Below are 19,771 nucleotides of genomic sequence, written 5' to 3' on the forward strand. Positions count from 1 at the left end.
CTTCTGTTGGACATCAATGAAGCCTAGGGCTCATTTTTCGTTTTATTTTTTGTCTTAACTTGCAAGTGTTGTAGATCGAAACTCATTTATTCTTGATGCATAAGTAGCGTTTTATTTGTATGCTAGTTTTTTATTTACCTGTCTTGCGAGACTTTTTGTTTTATTATCTCTAAACAAAATTAATATAAAATATTAATGTAATTTAATAGTGACCGCACAAAATAAAAGAAGGGGATAAAAAAAGTACCGGCCTAATCGGATAAATGGTCCCCGTGGTCATAAGGTATTCGGATGATAGCCCATGTGGTAAAAAAATTCGGATTTAAACCCCTGTGGTCTAAATCTGTTAGGATTTATGCCCTTCTGTTAAATAATGCTGACGTGGCTGCCACATATATGCCACGTGGCTGCCAAATGTCTGCCACGTGGTAAAAATAATAATTTTTAATTTAAAAAAAAAAAAACCTGAATTTTTACAAAAAAAAAAAAAAAAAAAAAACCAGATCTGCAAGAAGAAGAAGAAGAAGAAGGAAAAGAGAGAGGGAGGAGGGTTGCGCGGGGAGAGGGCTCCGGCGAGGGGGGAGCTGGTCTCCGGCGGGAAGAAGAAGAAGAAGAAGAAGAAGAAGAAGAAGAAGAAGAAGAAGAAGAAGAAGAAGAAGAAGAAGAAGAAGAAGAAGAAGAAGAAGAAGAAGAAGAAGAAGAAGAAGAAGAAGAAGAAGAAGAAGAAGGAAGAGGGAGAGGGAGGAGTCGCGCGGGGAGACCGGCGGGAAGAAGAAGAAGGAAGAAGGAGAGGGAGGAGGGTCGCGCGGGGAGAGGGCTCCGGCGGGAAGAAGAAGAAGAAGAAGTCCGGCGGGGGGAGCTTCTGGGTTTTTTTTTTTTTTTTTTGTAAAAATTCAGGTTTTAAAAAAAAATTAAAAATTATTATTTTTGCCACGTGGCATATATGTGGCAGCCACGTCAACATTATTTAACAGAAGGGCATAAATCCTAACAGACTTAGACCACATGTGTTTAAATCCTAACAGACTTAGACCACAGGGGTTTAAATCTGAATTTTTTTACCACAGGGGCTATCATCCGAATACCTTATGACCACGGGGACCATTTATCCGATTAGGCCCCAATAAAAAGTCCCTCACAAATTATTATTTGAAAACACTTAGAATCCTTTTCCTGGGGATCCTAAGGATCCCGTGATAAAGATCGTCTATCATACATTGTGCGATTAGAAATCATTTTAAAATTTAAAATTAAATGTAAATAGTACATAACGAAAACTGATCACATGATTTACGATTGACGGTCCCGATCACGGAATCTCTAGGATTCCCAGAAAAAGGATCTGACGACTTAACAAAAAAAGTCGCACTTCATGACGATTTTGAATTAAACAAAATGTCCTTAATAATAATAAAAAGGTACCCTTAATAATAAACAAAGTTGTTTAAATAAAAAGTTTTCTGATTATCAAGAGCGGAGTTAGGAAAATATTAACATAGTGGCAGAAAAATTAAATTCACATGTGGAGGGTGTGCATTGTGGATCTAGATATGAAATGAAAATACTTTAGAATTGGGGAAACAAGATTGTACATTACCAAGCTTACTGGTCTGTAAATGATTTGATTGAGAAGGAATTTTATTAGAGACGAAACATTATTCAAATTCTCGTTAAAGTTGTTTACTAAAAAGTATTTAGAATAGAAGGAAGAATGACATCGATTCATTTAAGCTGTTTACAATTCATCTAATCAAAACTGAAACGTGTTTTATTGCCATATATTGTTCTAAATAAATTGTTTGGGCTAATTAGATATTACTCCATCCATATTTAGTGTACACTAGAAAGTTCTACCCACGCGTTGCTACGAGATTAAAAATTGTGTAAAAAAAAATTATGTTTCCAAGGTATAAACCTGTCAACTTGTATCACATCTAATTAAACAACAACAACATATTGACGCACTTAATATGAAAATTCATAAACTATTTGACAATATGAAATCAAGCAATCATTGAAAATCAGAAATAGAGCTTAGAAAGTAAAAAATCCTACCTCATTATATTAAAACAATTATCAAATTCTCAGGGAATGATCACAAAAAAGTATAGAAAAGTAATTCAATTTCTTAAATTCAAAAAACGGTAAAGATAAAAAAAAAAATAAAAAAAAACAAAAAAGAAAGGTTCTCAGTTCTCACCATAAGAAAATTATGACATTGTTTTAACATGAACTCAGGTTCATTTCAGTCACCAGCATTAATAAAACCAGTGACTTCAACCTGTGCAAGGAAACAACTGAATTAGACGCAAGCCAACCAACTTCGAATCTAACCAAAAAAAAAGAGCAATCACAATCGAACTAACCTCTTCTTCCCAATGAAGTAGAAGATGTCCCCTGTTTTGCCTTTGTGAACAGTGTACTCTACCTCTCAACACACAAAAAGAACACACTCAAAATGCTGAGCAATATTATAAAAACTACACATATACATCATTGTATATATATTTGGACATAAAGTATAAAGATCTGCTGACAATATCAAGCTTAAATTTAACAAAAGAAGTAATTACGAATTGAAATCAAACGATATTATAATTGTTAAAAAAAATTAACTAAATTTTACAAATAGCATCATAAATGTTAAAAAAAAAAAAAAACCACCATTGAAAAAACTCATTACTCAAATTTGTAATTCTATAAAAACACATCACTAAAAACTTCAATTTTATCAAAAGATGTCAACTTATATCACATCCAAAACCCATTAATAATCCCTTCTTGTGTATAGCTCATCCTCAGAATTTGCAGCTGGAAATGAAATGTAAGTTCAAAGTATGATGAAAAAGAAGAAATGAAAGCGTTGTGTCAATGAAAAAAAATGAGAGAGCAGGTATCAGAACAATCTACAAAGAATAAGAAATTGAGATGAATAAGTGGATAAATTGCCTACAGGAAGAGCTGATTTCAAATCGATGATCCATTTCTCACCCTAATAATATTTAATAATTGCAATTCGTAAAATTTTCTTGATAAGAGGAAATCTAGGAGGATAAGTAATAAGCATTAGAAATAGAAAAGCCTTAAACAGTGATTAAGGCCCTTGAATTAACATGCGAAGCTTGAAAACTCATTCTCTTCACGTGATTAATTTGGAAGTTATCCAATGTATGTAAAAACATGAATTAGAAGAAAATTGATGAAATCGAAGGGAAAAAATGTTGCATAGTAATTGTATATGTTATGAAAGCATTGAATAAAGTCCTGATAAAATACCTGCATCTTTATATTAACCACTTTACATATAAATTATAAATGATTATCAAACAACCTTAAACAAATTTTGTTGATGCATAAAATCCGAAAGATCTTGGACCAACGTAAATCCGACCGTGAATCACACAAACGCACAAGAACACAAAGATATATCATGGTTTACCTCAAGTTGGGCTACGTCCACACTGATGTCGATTAATGTTGATGAAGGTTACAGTATGCATGGAGGCTATAGAGACTTAGTATTTGCTCTCTGTATTATTCTCTGCCTCTCTGTATGTTTTTCTCTATTTTCTTCCCTCCTCTAAGTGAAGGTGAGGATGATCCCTTTTATAGAGTAAGGGTTCCTTCCCCTCTTACATAGATCATGGGCTTAGTTATGAAGCCCAAATATCGAGGCCCAATATATGGTATAACAAGAGTCCCCCAAGTTTTAAGTCAAGATAGTCTTTTGGCTGGGGACTTTTAAATTCAATCTATGTGTGAGCCGAAATGACTAGATGTCGTTCAGAACTAGTACTCGGAATGAGACAATGCTTAACGTGAAGCAATACTCAGCTAGAGGTAGCACACGTTGCGAGGTTGCTCGGCTAGAGGCGATGCTTGCGGCGAGACGGTTGCTCGGCTAAAGGCTGTGCTCGTTGCGAGGCGACTCGGCTTATATCGTTCTTCTCTGTGAGTATGCATTCGACGTTAGCGTGTGTTCATATTGAGTTGATTCTTGACATGACTCGGGTCCGCTCGTCGGGTTCGCATATTGGGTCTATGTGTTGGGTCCACAAGTTCGATATTTGAGTCGGGGCCATACGTAGGGTCATCGAGTCGGGACCATCTGTAGGGTCATCGAGTTGGGTCCATGAGTCGAGGTTCAAACTCAAGGGTGTCCAATTTTGTAGGTGCCCAAAAGAGTGGGTATCCAAGCTTGCGGGTGTCTAGGCACATAGGTGTCCAAATAAGCGAGTGTCCGAGCAAGTGGGTGTCTGGTCAGACAAGAAATCACCGTTCGAACTAAATCTTTGTCACCATAAGCATGTGGCTCAGTGATCCATAGGCTGATCCATAGTGTTGACCACCATAATTTTGGACCCTGGTTAATCAATAAATTGTATGAGTATCGTATACAAGCAATCAATCATTAAAGTGTGCATATTACGGGTAATGTCACATATAGATCATATAAACATACAATAATGTAATATGCCTTGTGAAATGTGTATGTGCCAATATAATTTAATGAAATTTAATAATGTAACATAGAATGCGTGTGGTGTGGTTGCCATGGATTAATCTCCTTAGTGGGTTTTCCCAAACCGATAGTGAGACAGTGGGTAATCAAATAAAGGCTAGCCCAAAGTTTTATTCTAATATTTAAATAATGGATATAGTGGTACTGTCACTCAAATAATTGGTTAGGAATTATTAAGGATAGCATTTAGTTAGACAAGTTGTCATGTGCCAAACATTAAATAATAATAAAATAAATGGTGTACAGACTTTACCGTATTTTTAGGGTAGTGATCATGTGATATCACATATAAAGGAATAATCATATTATTTAAATAATATGCCATCATGTTAGTAGGACATAAATGATAATAATGAAATAACTAAAGATAAACATCATATCTCCTTTTTCTTCCGAGGGGTTGTTAGTGGGATAGTGGGTTGTATTCGTCCCCTTCATGATGAAAATTTCATCATAACATTTAAATAATAAAGGTAATGGTCAAGAATGATTAAAGATACAATAATAAAATATTAAATAATAATATAAAATATTAATAGGAATTAGGTTTAGATGATGTCTTATCTTTCTCCTATGTTGGTGGTCGACACCCTTCTGCTAGCGCCATGCTATCATGCTCATGTTGCACACTGCCTGTTGTACCATATATTGGGCCTCGATATTTGACCTTATATTTGGGCTTCATCACTAAGCCCATGATCTATGTAAGAGGGGAATGAACATTTACTCTATAAAAGGGATCCTCCCCACCTTCACTTGAAGGAAGGAAGAACAGAGAGAAAAACATACAAAGAGGCAGAGAATAATACAGAGAGCGAATACTAAGCCTCTATAGCCTCTATGCATACTGTAACCTTCATCAACATTTACCGACATCAGTGTGGACGTAGCCCAACTTGAGGTGAACCACAATATATCTTTGTGTTCTTGTGCGTTTGTGTGATTCAAGGTCAGATTTATGTTTGTCCAATATCTGCCGGATTTTGTGCATCAACATTTGGCGCCGTGGGAAATCGACACGAAAAGCTATGTTGGTTCTCTTTCATTTTTTCATCTCACCACTGTGAAACCCTCACAATTGTCCACAATGTATCCGCAGAAACCCAAGAACCAAAAAAACCTCACTCTTTGGCTTTTCCAGAAAACCTTCGCAGGTTCTCTCTCCCTCTCCCTTTCTCTTTCCTAACTGCATGTTCCAATGGTTCACCTTCTTAACACCTCATTCATCCCCAGCTCCCAATCCCTCCGTCGGAACGCCACTTCCTCTGCGCCACCCCTTATTTCCGGGTGTCGAAACATGGCACAAGTCTAGGCCAAGATCCGGGAGATCTTCATGCCGGCTCTCAGCTCCACCATGACTGAGGGCAAGATCGTCTCTTGGGTCAAGTCTGAGGGCGACAAGGTTTCTAAAAACGAGAGCGTCGTCGACGTTGAGTCTGATAAGGCCGACTTGGATGTCGAGACTTTCTCCGACAGTTACTTGGCTTCGATTATGGTGGAAAAGGGCGGCGTCGCCGCTGTCGGTTCGGCTATTGCTATATTGGCCGAGACCGATGACGAGATTGCCGAGGCCAAGGCCAAGGCCGGTTCTTCATCAACAGCTCCAATGGCACCAGCACCGGCTGCAGCTGCTCCGGAGCCACTACCGGAGAAAATTCCAAATAATATGGGTCTTGCAGTGGTCCCTAAGGCGGCGGCTACTGTGGCGGCGGTGGCTTCCACCCACCCGGCATCAGAGGGAGGGAAAAGAATCGTGGCATTGCCATATGCGAAGAAGCTTGCAAAGGATTTGAAGGTGGATTTGGCAGTGGTGGGAAATGGACCATTAGGGAGGATTGTGGCCAAGGATGTTGAAGCTTTTGCTGCTCAGCCGATGGTGGCGGCTGTTGCTGAACTAAGTGTTTGGAAGTCAGATGCTGCGGTGGCGGAGGAGTCGGGAATTCAGTTGGGATCGATGGTGCCTTTTACGACAATGCAGGTGGCTGTGAGTAGAAACATGCTTGGCAGTCTCTCAGTGCCAACCTTCAGAGTAGGATACACTATCACCACTGATGCGCTGGATGCTCTGTACAAAAAGATCTCGACTGAACTAGAGACAGCTGTTCTCCGGCGAAAAAGAGCATGAGAGGACCGAGGTCATGGAGCTCTGAGTACAGAGGAGTCACATTCTATAAGAGAACATGCAAAAGATAAGAACTTTATCTTTTTTATTTAATATGTTATGATCATCCACTATCCCACTGAAAAACCCACGGGAGAACATGCAAAAAGGTGTCGGCCACTTCCTTTCGGATTGTGTGCGTACTATGGTGCAGTGTGCAACATGAGCATGACAGCATGACGCTAGCAGAAGGGTGTCGACCACCAACATAGGAGAAAGATAAGACATCATCTAAACCTAATTCCAATTAATATTTTATATTATTATTTAATATTTGATTATTGTATCTTTAATCATTCTTGACCACTACCTATATTATTTAAATATTATGATGAAATTTTCATCATGAAGGGGACGAATACAACCCACTATCCCACTGACAACCCCTTGGAGGAAAAATGAGATAGGATGTTTATCTTTTGTTATTTCATTATTATCATTTATGTTGACATATTATTTAAATAATATGATTATTCTTGTATATGTGATATCACATGATCACTACCCTAAAAACACAATAAAGTCTATACACCATTTATTTTATTATTATTTAATGTTTGGCACATGACAACTTTACTGACTAAATGCTATCTTTAATAATTCCTAACCAATTATTTGAGTGACAGTACCACTATATCCATTATTTAAATATTAGAATAAAACTTTGGGCTAGCCTTTATTTGATTACCCACTGTCGGTTTGGGAAAACCCACTAAGAAGATTAATCCATGGCAACCACACCACACACATTCTATGTTACATTATTAAGTTTCATTAAATTATATTGTCACATACACATTTCACAAGGCATACTGCATTATTGTATGTTTATATGATCTATGTGTGACATTACCGGCAATATGCACACTTTAATGATTGATTGCTTGTATACGATACTCATACAATTTATTGATTAACCAGGGACCAAAATTATGGTGGTCAACACTATGGATCAGCCTATGGATCACTGAGCCACATGCTTATGGTGACAAAGATTTAGTTCGAACGGTGATCTCTTGTCTGACCAGACACCCACTTGCTTGGACACTAGCTTATTTGGACACTTATGTGCCTGGACACCCGCGAGCTTGGATACCTATTCTTTTGGGCACCTACGAAATTGGACACCCTTGAGTTCGAACCTCAACTCACGGACCCAACTCGATGACCCTACAGATGGCCCCGACTCGATGACCCTACGTATGGCCCCGACTCAAAGACCTAACTTGTGGACCCAATCCCCGGACCTGACACATAGACCCAATATGCGAACCCAACGAGCAGACCCGAGTCATGTTAGGAATCAACTTATAATGAGCACACGCTGACGTCGAATGCATGCTTACAAAAAAGAACGCCACAAGACGAGCCGCCTCGCAATGAGCACAGCCTTTAGCCGAGCAACCGTCTCGCCACGAGCATCGTCTCTAGCTGAGCAGCCTCGCAACGTGTGCTACCTCCAGCTGAGTATTGCTTCACGTTAAGCACCGTCTCATGCCTAGTATTAGTTCTGAACGACATCTAGTCATTTCGGCCCACACATAGATTGAATTTGAAGTCTCCAGCCAAAAGACTCTCTTGACTGAAAACTTGGGGGACTCTTATTGTACCATATATTGGGCCTCAATATTTGGCCTTATGTTTGGGCTTCATCACTAAGCCCATGATCTATGTAAGAGGGGAGGGAACCCTTAATCTATAAAAGGGATCCTCCTCACCTTCAGTTTGAGGAGGGAAGAGACAAAGAAAACAACATACAAAGAGGTAGAGAATAACACAGAGAGCAAATACTAAGTCTCTATAGCCTCCATGCATACTGTAACCTTCATCAACATTTAACGACATCAGTGTGGACGTAGCCCAACTTGAGATGAACCACGATATATCTTTGTGTTCTTGTGCGTTTGTGCGATTCACGGTCGGATTTACGTTGGTCCAAGATCCACCGGATTTTGTGCATCAACAAATTTCATTTAGGGAATGGGGATATACGACTCACAAACAACTGTGACCGTCCTTTTTTTTTTTTCATATCAACAAACACAAATTCTTTTATTTCCGAAAGCACCTGCATCCCAATATAAAACTTAAACAATACATGAATCATCTATGTTTTGCTTTGCAAACAGCCAAGGGGATAGGAACTAAAATAAATTTTGTGACCAAGAACCTCTTAAAAACCAAGCTTGAAAGCATAAAAACAAAGCTTTCAATCTTTCTGTGCAAATAAATATCACAATCAATTCAACCCCATTTCCGCAATCCAAAGCATCAAACTTCATACAAAAATACAATAATTTTTAGAATTTCACCCAAACATAAAGAGAATAATATTGTTAGGGGCAGAGAAGAAAAAACCAGGGAAAAATGGAATATGGGTTTTACCTGAGGACTCTAGATGGGTTCGTGATTTCTCAAGAAGATCATGTGGTTTCTGATAGAGAATTGACTAAATAAAAACCCTGAATGAAATATATATTGAGAACAATGAATTATTTTTTTTATTATAAGAAAAAATTGAACTCAGAAAGGGTGAAAGCGAACATTCCCAATTGCAATCCGATGATTTTAGCCAGGAAAAACATTTCACAGCAACAAAAAAAGTGAAATCAAAAGCTCAGTTGATGTATAACTTGACTGATAAAGTGGAAACTTGAGGCTTCAAACTCTCCAACTAGAGAAGAAATAACAGTGAAAACGCATAAAATAAAAAGCCTAATTTCCAAATCATTTAAAGAGAAATTAAAATATTTAATTTGGGTAAGGGATTTGAACAAAATACTCTTTTGTTAACCTTCCATTCCCACTTCCTTAAGATTCATCCTTTTTTGCTCCTTTTTTTCCACCCACTCCTTTGGACGACAATTCTCTACTCTTCTTTTATTTGAATCAAAACATGGAATTACATTTTCTCAGCTACCAAACAAAAACTTACAAACTAAAATCACAGAAACACCAAAACTAAAACATGAGATCACATTTTCTCAGTCAATAAACAAAAATTACAAATCCAAAACTAAAAAGAATCAGAAACAAACTAAAACATGGGATTGGTGGAGGCCATACCTCCGAAAGCATAGGCACATACAGCTCTTCGAGAGCGGGCCCAACTCCGGGGTCGGAGACGGAAACAGAGGCCAATATCCTCAAGATTTTGCGTTGACGATTGTGAGAGCAAGATAAACCGGTCGAAACGAAATTTGCACGTTTTGGAAAAAATACGTTAAGGAATCGGTATTTTGTGAGAGAAAAAACGCAAGATTCGAGAGCGAGTTCAACAGCGACAGAAGCGCAGATTTGTGAGAGAGAAGAAACCGAAGAAAAAATGGAGAAGATGCAAGAGCGGCTTGGGCGATGATCGACCGTGGCAAGCATGGACAAATAGGTAATCACGTTTTTCCACCAGGTGGAAGGCAAGGGCCTATCCTGACCTTGAAAATATATATATATATATATATATATATATATATATATGTGTGTGTGTGTGTGTGTGTGTCTATTATACCTATATCCTTGCTCTAAAACCCTTCTATTGTTTCTCTTAAAAAAAAAATCCCTTCTGGTATGATCAACTCTAACCCTGGGCTATTTGCCGAATTTCCTCCCAAAATTCCCCCCCAAACACCACCCAACCCAAGCTAAAACATTGGGCTAAAAGCCAAATGCTAAAGCTGGGCCAAATTCCCCCCCACAACAAATCCCCCCCCCCCCCAAATTCCCCCCAAACATGCGTGGACTCGTATGATTTTGGGCCAGTCTCTCCCCGGTCACTCACGGACGGGCCCCACGCGGGCTGCTTGCCATCACGTCCCGACAACATAAGACCCCAGCGTCAGGGCCATGTCGGCCACTTGCCCGAGCCCAACAGCTCTTTTCTGCATCTGACGGCTATCGTTTAAGGACTGTTGGTTGATCCAACGGTTTAGATTCAAATTTCATTTTTAAATCTAACAGTAAAAAAAAGATCTAACGGCCCAAATTAAAATTCAACGGCTAAAATAATTAAATAAATTTATTTAACACAAAATTTACCCAAAAACTTTATAAATACCTATGTATTTGTTTAAACATCCACACAAAACTCAATTTTCTTCTACAATTCTTCCAATTTATCTTTCTACCATTTCTTTCCATTTCCAAATTGTTCAACATGGCAAGAGAGCATGTTGGAGGTCGTAATTGGACCTATGAGGAAGATGTTTCTTTATGCTTGGCATGGGTTTCTGTTAGCGAAGATGGTGCACTTGGCACAAATCAAAATAAAAAGGTTTTGTGGGATAAAATCATTGTAAAGTTTCAAGAAAACTGTAACGGCGGCGGGCGGGACGGTGGTGGTGTTTATGATCGGTGGAAGACTATCAACAAAGCATGCACTTTATGGAAGGGAAGCTTGGAGGGAGCCATGGTTGGCATGCCTAGTGGAAGGAGCGCCATAGAAATTGTGAGTTTTTTTCTTGATATTTTATTTGTCATGTACATAATATTATTTTGCAACTAATTATTTTTATGTATTTTTTGCATAGGGTGACAAAGCAATGGAAATTTACAAGACAAGAGTAACACACAAAAATCAAGTTTTTAAGTTGCAACATGCTTGGGACGTCCTCAAGGATTGTTCAAGGTGGGCAACCAATGTAGACCAACAATGGGGAAAATTATTTCAATGTGAAGCCGCACCGAGAAATGAAGGTGTCAATGAAATGACCCCATCTCCTTCTTTAGCAAGGCCCCCAGGAAGAGATAAGCAAAATGAAGCAAAGAGAAAAGGGAAGTCCCAAGATTCGACGAGTGGAGACTTTGCTACCGGAATTGCAAAAATGCACGAAACTCATAGCGCTCGCCAAGAAGAAGCGGCCCGAATGCGTTTTGCAAATGAAGGAAATCTCGGATAGGGAGGAAAATAGGTTTGAAATTGAATTCATGATGAAAGACCTCAACAAATACACTCCAGAGAGGAAGAAGTTCTTACGTGATAAGTAAAAGGAAATTATGCGAAAGTCTGCCTCAAGGAGTATGTTTCAAGATGATGAATCCTCTGAACCTTATATCCCAACATTTCAACGAAGTCCATCACCAAGTGAAGATGGTGGATATGATTGTTAAGTTTATGTAGTGTATGAATTATGTGCTTTATTAATTGTCGTTTGTATTAAGTTTATGTTGTTTATTATGTGGTTTATGTACTTTATTAAATTTATGTCTTATTAATTATTGTTTCTATTTAATCTAGATGTCTTCAATAATTATTGTACTTATTATTCCACACTTTGATGTAGAATATATGGCTTCAATAATTCAACCTCCATTCAATAAATTATCCAATGTAGTAGACAAATAACAACATAGTACACTTAAAATTATTACATAAATGCTCAACCAACATCATCAACGTTCACCTTCTCGGCGCTATACATGCTCAACCAAATCCTTGCGGAGTGTGTCATGAATTTGAGGAGCATGAATTCTATTTAAACGTCTTATATACTCACCCAAGGTGACCCTATCATGTTGCGTCTCGTATGTGGTTGGAGCGAAATATTCAACACCTCTTGCAATAGCTCTCACATGTGTTGGTTGGTCATCATCCACATCTTCGTCTGAATCTTCTTCAACTTTGATGTACTCATCTTTCACAATCATATTGTGCAAAATTATGCACGTCATCATGATTGAATAGAGGTCTTCGGGTTGCCAAAATCATACAGGCCCTCTAACAATGGCTCATCGAGTTTGTAAGATCCCGAACGCTCTCTCCACATCCTTCCTGTAAAACTCTTGCCTCTGCAAAAATAATATCTTCTTTGCACTATCGGGATGAGAAAAACTTTTGACAAAGGTAGACCAACTAGGATAAATACCATCAATTAGGTAGTAACCTAGCTCATACCTATTACCATTTACCTTGTATCGAAATTCTGGTGCCCATCCATTCACAACTTCATTGAACAGAGGAGAAGACCAAAGAACGTTGATATCGTTGTTTGATCCGGAAGAGCCGAAGAGTGCATGCCAAATCCATGTGTCGTAAGATGCCACAGCCTCCAGCACGATGGTTGGCTTGTTATAACGGCCCTTGAATTGGCCAGCCCAACCAGTAGGACAATTTTTCCACTCCCAATGCATACAATCGAAACTTCCTATCATGCCAGGGAAGCCTCTTTTGTCTGCCTTGCGTAGAAGCCTTTTCAAGTCTTCACGAGTTGGCTTGCGGAGGTATATGGCTCCATAGATAGCTTAAATTGCTTGACATAAGCGCTTCAGGTTCTCAATAGCAGTACTCCGCAAGTTGGCAATATTCGTCAGTTGAGTCAGCAGAGCACCCATTAGCTAGCATTCGAAATGCAGATGTGAGCTTCTGATGAAGTGATAGACTTTGTCGGCCTACGACATCTATCTTCCTTGCAAAGTAATGGTCATGATTGACAACTGCGTTCAAGATGCCTTCAAAAAGCTCTCTCCTCATCCGAAACCGCCTCCGAAAATCATGAGCAGGAAATCTCGGCCGCTCAATGAAATAATCTTTCATCATTTGGTCATGACACTCTTCTCTATCACACTGCACAAATGAACGCCTTATGACAAAACCACAATGGCTAGATTCGCCATGGTGCTCATATTGCATAAATGAGTTTACAAGTTCAGCTTCGGCGTTGATCGGTTCTAAATCCTCAATGTCAAGCCTTGCTTGGTATTGTGTCATCTCTATTGCCCTACTACGCCTTCTTCTATCACTCATTGATGAGATATTGAGAATTTTTAGGAAACAAAAACTCTTTGAAAGTTGAAAGATTGGTGAATATAGAGGATGATTGAAGATTGAAAGATTGTGTGATCAACTAATATTGGACATGTGTTTATATAGAGGATGATTGATGAACGGTTGGTGAAAGTTGAAAGTTTGGTGTTGAACGGTTGGTGAAAGTTGAAAGCTTGCTTTGTGAAAAATTTAATGATTTTTCAATATTTATCGGAATTTAAATTTTTTTAGATTAAAATGTTCATAAAATTAATTTACAATAGTCTACATATTTATTTTTTTTAAATTGATTTAAGAAAAAAATTAGCCTAAGTTCATTCTTTAATAATTACAGGCTAAAATTTTAGGTCAGAAGGGTTGGAGCAGAAAAGATGTTTCTGGGCTAAAAGCCAAATTTTTTGGGCTTAAAAATTTGGCTTTTAGCCCAAGGGTTGGAGATTGTCTAAACACTTCAAATAAATTCAATCATTATCCCAAAACACTTCAAATAAATTCAATCATTATCTCTTGTTACGGTCCTTTATCACAAATCAAACCTTTAAAACTAATGACACGCTCCAACCTCGATATCCCACATACTAGGGTAGGCACGTGCTCACAAACACTTGAGGGTGACGAAGCCATTTTTGACATGTATGCAATTAAAAGATATGTAATTTGAACAATTATACCAAAGATGGAACGTGTTGAGAGCATACAACTAACTAAGAATCATATGAAAGAATTACTAGGTAAAGATATGATTAAAGGAATGATACCTACACTGAGAAGACTTGAGGATACTTAAGCCAAAGTGCCCTGATATAGGGATCATGTGCCTCGATCCTAACTCAGATTTTTCATTGCCCGGGAGCCGCTCAAACTAGTAAGGATGGAGTCGCTTCCTACCGATGCACTTATCTCATGGCCTGACATGGCCGGAATTTGTCGAAAAACGGTCGGCAGGTCTCGGGTTCTCTCGCTGGAATTTGGGCACGACATCTCCGCATTATAACTTCGCCGGAGACGGCGAGAACTCGCCAAGAAACTCAGTGTACCATGTAATATCATCGTGCAATGGGAGATATGGAGGAGGAGGAGCCTCAATCGATATGGGGTCAAGATGGTGGTGGGGTCGTGAGAGGGTGCGCTACGGTGGTGAGGTCATTATTGTTATATATGTGTGCATGCCAGTATATGTGTGTGATGCAAGGGTATGTGTGTGAGGGCTTGGGAAGGAGAAGAGAGAGGTGGCTGAGAGATAAGAGATAGGAGCTGAGGGAGGATGGTGTGTCCCCGGAGAAAAAAGAGAGGAAGAGGGTTTTAGAAAGAGAAATGGAGAGAAAATTATAGAGAGAGAATGAGAACTTGGGGAAAAAAGGGCTCCCCAGAAATGGGGAGGAAACCTGCCACGTGTTAGCACCAAAGTGGTTCATGATGGAGAAATATCTCCAATTGTAAAATTACCAAAATTCCCTTCTTGTTTCGAGTCCCGTAAAATCTTCGTTTTAACTCCAATTTCAATTCCGCTCGTGCCCACGTGTTTGTAACAACGAGTACTACGAAGATATGCCAAGGAAACAAGTCTTACATGTCACGACACAACGATCAACAAAAGTCAACACTTTGCCTCAAGGGGTATTTTCGTAAATTCATTCATTAAAATTATAAAAACCGTAAAATTAGGAATGGATAGTTACAACTAAACCCATCATTCATCTTTTATTTATAAAAATAAAAAATCTTGCCCCACACTCTAATCTAATCTCTCTCATGGTATAACCTAGAGATTTGAGAGCTATTACTTATCTCATTCTCGAAATTTCATATTTTTTGTCATTCCAAATTCTAAATCCATTCAACTTATCAACAAAAAATTACAAATTCATTCAATGAGTAACAATAAGATTTGTAAATCTTCATTATTGTCTATAATTTTTATTTGTTTCTACTCTATTCTACCTCTTACATTATTTTATCAACAACGAAATTTATTAAAGATGAAAACCACTAGTACACAATCAAATCTGAAAGCCTCCATAGCCGAACTAGGGAGGCAACAGTCCCAGATGCAAGGATTAACTAAAGAAAGCCCCACATGGGCTAAAGTATCAGCAACAAAATTCGCCTATCTGAAAATGTGGTTCCAATTTAACTTGAAAATATGAGGCCAATCGTTTGATATCATTGATAATCTAGCTAAGGTGCCAAGGAGGAGTCCACTTACCTCGAGCCATCTGGATAACTAACTTTAAGTCCTTTTCAAGCATCAATTTTTGGATAACCTTCATCCTTGCAAGCAGCAATCCTTCCTTCAAGGCAGTAGCTTCCACAATAGTGATAGTGGCACAGTAAGGCCTAAAATGCCACCTCCCCGGAGTGATAGCAATATACATCCACTCCACAGGGTTAGACCCAGAGTGAATATAAGGCCAAGCTCTCCCCCACGAGGGAAGGATCTAATCAGGTGGTTCTCGGATCGATCGCATTAACTAATCCTGTGTCCGTAGTCAAAGCACTCCAAGTGGAGTCGGTTCACTCCTGGAGTACGGATTGGGCCATGTATCCTTGCTCAAGTGCTAGCCTATCTTGCCTAGATTGCGCGGTACCTCCTCGCCTATGTGAAATGTCAGACTGCGCCTACTAACGCGGCTGCGCATGCGCCTTCAAGCCACGATGTGGAAGAGATAAATGGTCTTTCCCTGATGTGGCGTACGTACGTCAGAATGGTCCCCTTGATGCCCACATCTCTGATGACTCTGGGGAATGTCGGATGACATGGACCGACTTTGCAACGCTTATAAATACGACTGATGGCTCCTAAAAAAGGTTAGACATTCAAAACCCCTAAAAAGGTACCACACCAGCATCCTCCCCTACCTTGCTGACTTAACCATCGGAGCCTCCATGCCAAAACCACCCCCCAACGCTTGGACTCAGAATATGTGCTTGTTTTTTACCTATGCAGGTTCCTTACTTAGCAGTCACAAAAAAATGACTACAACAGACACCATCCAAATTTAACGCCCCTGCACCAATAGGTCTCCCCTACTGATCCTACCTCTTACTTGACTGTTAAGGTTTGTAATTATTCATTGGTTCTCCCTATTGAGTCTAATAATTCTTTCAGTAGTATAGATGAAGAGGTTATTGTGCTATTGTTTCAAAATATGACAACTCGTTGAGGATAAATATTATTATTTTGGATACGTATTATGATTTTTTTGGTTAGTGATTTTATATATACTACTCTTTTTTTCTTTTACATTGTGAGAGGCTCCTTCTCACAAGAAATCCTGGCTCCACCACTGTCCAGTATGCTACTATACTCCTTAAAATGAGTACTCAAATATCAAAAGCTTATTAGGTGTCATTTGTACACTTTTTTTTTGTGGAGTTTTTTTTTGCATTTATGGTCAAATGATCGTCACCTGAAATTATTTCTCATTTTGACAAATGAGCACACTAAGGCCTCGTTTGGCAGTTCGAACTGTATTGACTATTTCAGTCAGATAGGATAATTTGTCATCGGATAGTATTGACTATTTAATTGGGCGTTTGGTGCAGTACCGGATTAAAAACTCAATTCATCAAAGATTATTATGTTCATTTACTTCCTCAAAATGAGGTTGAAGAACATTTATAGCACTGAGTTTCACAATTTAAAACTAGCAAGAGAAATGGAAAAAGAGTCAGCTTGATTTTGTTTTCAGCGACCCGACTAATTATATAAGTTATCTGGTGTACGTCGTATAAAATAGGTCGGACCGCATAAATAATCTGGTGCTAATTTAATACGGAATGACACCAAACACCGGATAATATTAAATAGTACTATCCAGTGTGTTATCCGGCATGCCAAACATGCCCTAAATATGCTACTAAATCTCTAAATTAAAATGAGTACTCAAAAGATTAAATGCTTATTAGGTGTTATTTATACACCTTTTTTTTTTGGAGTGTTTTTGCATTTATGGAGTCAAAAGATCGTCACCCAAACATATCCAATATGGCAACTAGACCCTTAAAAATGAGTACTGAAATTCTTATTGGTGTAGAAAGTTGCTTAAAGTAAATTTATCCACATTGCTTGCAAATTTTCATTAAGAACAAATTATTTTACAAAGTTTCAATATTACATCGATGCATTATTTGTAGAAATTTCAAAACTAAGCACTTAGCCTGATATCGATAATTCTCTAATTTGGTCCACAAATATACCTACCGAAATACAATATATACCAAGAAAAGAAGGAAAATCAAACGAACTCAAATAAAGTAACGCAAGAAAAAAAAATTCAATGAAAAAAAAAAGAAGATAAAAGTAAAAAACAAAATTGGATTAGGGGACTATAAATACAAAGATATCGATATTTCTCTATTTATTTTAGATATTTTTGTTTTATATTAAAATATATTTTGAAAAATAATGAATTCACTAACCAGCTTACATGTTTTTGTAATCTTTTTTTTTTTTTTTTTTTTTTTTTGAAATTCTAATGAGAGAAGGGCAATTTGGATATTATGAAAGCTTCACCCTTTTTTATTTCTCCTTTTACATACTAGCATATGGGCACACACAAAGTGTATATGAAATTTTTTTAATTTTGTTTTTGAAGTAGAAGGAGAGAGGAAGAGAGTGATAGGGAATGTGGGGATGGGGAAAGGCTTTATTTTTTATTTTTTTATTTATATTTATGTTTTTAGTTTTTAATTAGAGATATGTTAAAATTACATGTAGGTGAGACTTTGAAGAAAAAAAAGAAAAATTTGGTTGTGTGAAATTACATTTCTGCCCATATTTCTTATTCATGTTCAGTTTTAATTAGATGGTTAAACTGATAATTTCATAGGATTTTGGTTGACAATGAATGTTTTATTAATATGTAGTTTAGATATAGATAAATTATATATATATCTGTACATTAGACTCAATCTGAGAATTTTGGTAAAGTTTTGATGTAATATGTGATCAACTTGAAAGATTTTAGATATATTTCGATTAAAATTTTGGTGCAATTACGATCATAAAATTCCTTATGGTTGCTAGTCAATATATCAATAGTATAATTTGAAATTGAAAGGCAATAAAACAAAAATTGTCTTAACATCTAAAGTGCCTATTAATAGAACTTTGTTTGTCAATCAAAATTCTATAAAATTACCATTTTAACCGCCTCATCAAAACTGACAAAAATAATAAACATTGGCAATTTAGAATTGCATGCAACATAAATTTTATGAGTAAACAGTCGATTTACTCTCTGAACTTTCACTTAACTTTCGATTTCCCTCATGAACTTTTTTATTGGAAAATTAAGGACTCAAACTAATTTTTTTAGCCGATTTGCCTCCTACCGTTAGTTTTTCATATATTTCATCCATATTTCTGTTAAGTGAGACCATGTGCACAACATGTGAGGGTAGTTAAGTCATTTCACTCATAAAAATGATTAAAAAAATTAAAAATAAATAAAAAACAAAACTTTCCCTTTATTTTTTCCTTCTAATTCCTATCCTCAATTTAATTTTTCCCTCTCATTCATTTGCATGAGAAATGGCATATGGTGTTATTGTCTTTATAAGTAGCTAAGTTAGTCTTTTTCTTGAAGCATGTACTACCATTTTTATTTTCTCTAACAAATTAATAATTTGACAAATGCTCATGGTGTTATTGTCTCTAAAGCAGTGCATTAATATAAGAAACATGTTCATAATACTCATAAAAAATGCTCAAGATAATTACATACTTTTCATAATGTCATAATAATCCCAATACAATTCCACAAAATGATCCTTAAGAAGTTGGAAAACATAAGAGATTTTACCATCCATAAGGTATATAACCCATAGAATCTCGATTACAAAATATGGTCATTCCACTTAACCAAACACAAGCAAAATAAGGTTTTAGTTATCAAAACAAGAGCACAAACATTCTGCTCGAAACGCACATGACACATGGAGATCAACTACACTTTTCATGGCCTTCCTCGTTTGGTTGGAATTTTGTACCTAAACCTATTTTCATTTCTGATGGTTGAGTAAGGTTAAGGGTGTTATGTTTTCCAACTTATGGTATTGGGATATATATCTGTACATTAGACTCAATCTGAGAATTTTGGTAAAGTTTTGATGTAATATGTGATCAATTTGAGAGATTTTAGATATATTTCAATTAAAATTTTGGTGCAATTGCGATCATAAAATTCCTTATAGTTGCTAGTCAATATATCAATAGTATAATTTGAAATTGAAAGGCAATAAAAAAAATTGTCTTAACATCTAAAGTGCCTATTAATAGAAATTTGTTTGTCAATCAAAATTCTATAAAAGTACCATTTTAACCCCC

The 19,771-nt window shown here is 37.3% G+C and overlaps 1 protein-coding gene, 1 long non-coding RNA gene and 1 pseudogene across 2 annotated transcripts; 2 read left to right on the top strand and 1 right to left on the bottom strand.

The window, feature by feature from the left end:
* Window positions 1-5,720: 5,720 nt before the first annotated feature.
* Window positions 5,721-6,647, top strand: LOC126601164 (dihydrolipoyllysine-residue acetyltransferase component 5 of pyruvate dehydrogenase complex, chloroplastic-like; annotated as a pseudogene).
* A 5,442-nt stretch (window positions 6,648-12,089) lies between these two features.
* LOC126601172 (uncharacterized) lies at window positions 12,090-12,827 on the bottom strand. The gene is made up of 2 exons (XM_050267853.1): window positions 12,542-12,827; window positions 12,090-12,310 (listed from the first exon to the last, which is right to left on the bottom strand). The coding sequence occupies exons 1-2, from the start codon at window positions 12,825-12,827 to the stop codon at window positions 12,090-12,092; spliced, it is 507 nt and encodes a 168-aa protein (XP_050123810.1).
* A 2,764-nt stretch (window positions 12,828-15,591) lies between these two features.
* LOC126610624 (uncharacterized) lies at window positions 15,592-16,632 on the top strand. Its single transcript, XR_007618591.1, has 2 exons — window positions 15,592-16,248; window positions 16,388-16,632. It is a non-coding gene; the product is annotated as an uncharacterized LOC126610624 (long non-coding RNA).
* Window positions 16,633-19,771: the final 3,139 nt, after the last annotated feature.

Source organism: Malus sylvestris, chromosome 2 (genome assembly GCF_916048215.2).
Source record: "Malus sylvestris chromosome 2, drMalSylv7.2, whole genome shotgun sequence".
Lineage (NCBI taxonomy): Eukaryota > Viridiplantae > Streptophyta > Magnoliopsida > Rosales > Rosaceae > Malus > Malus sylvestris.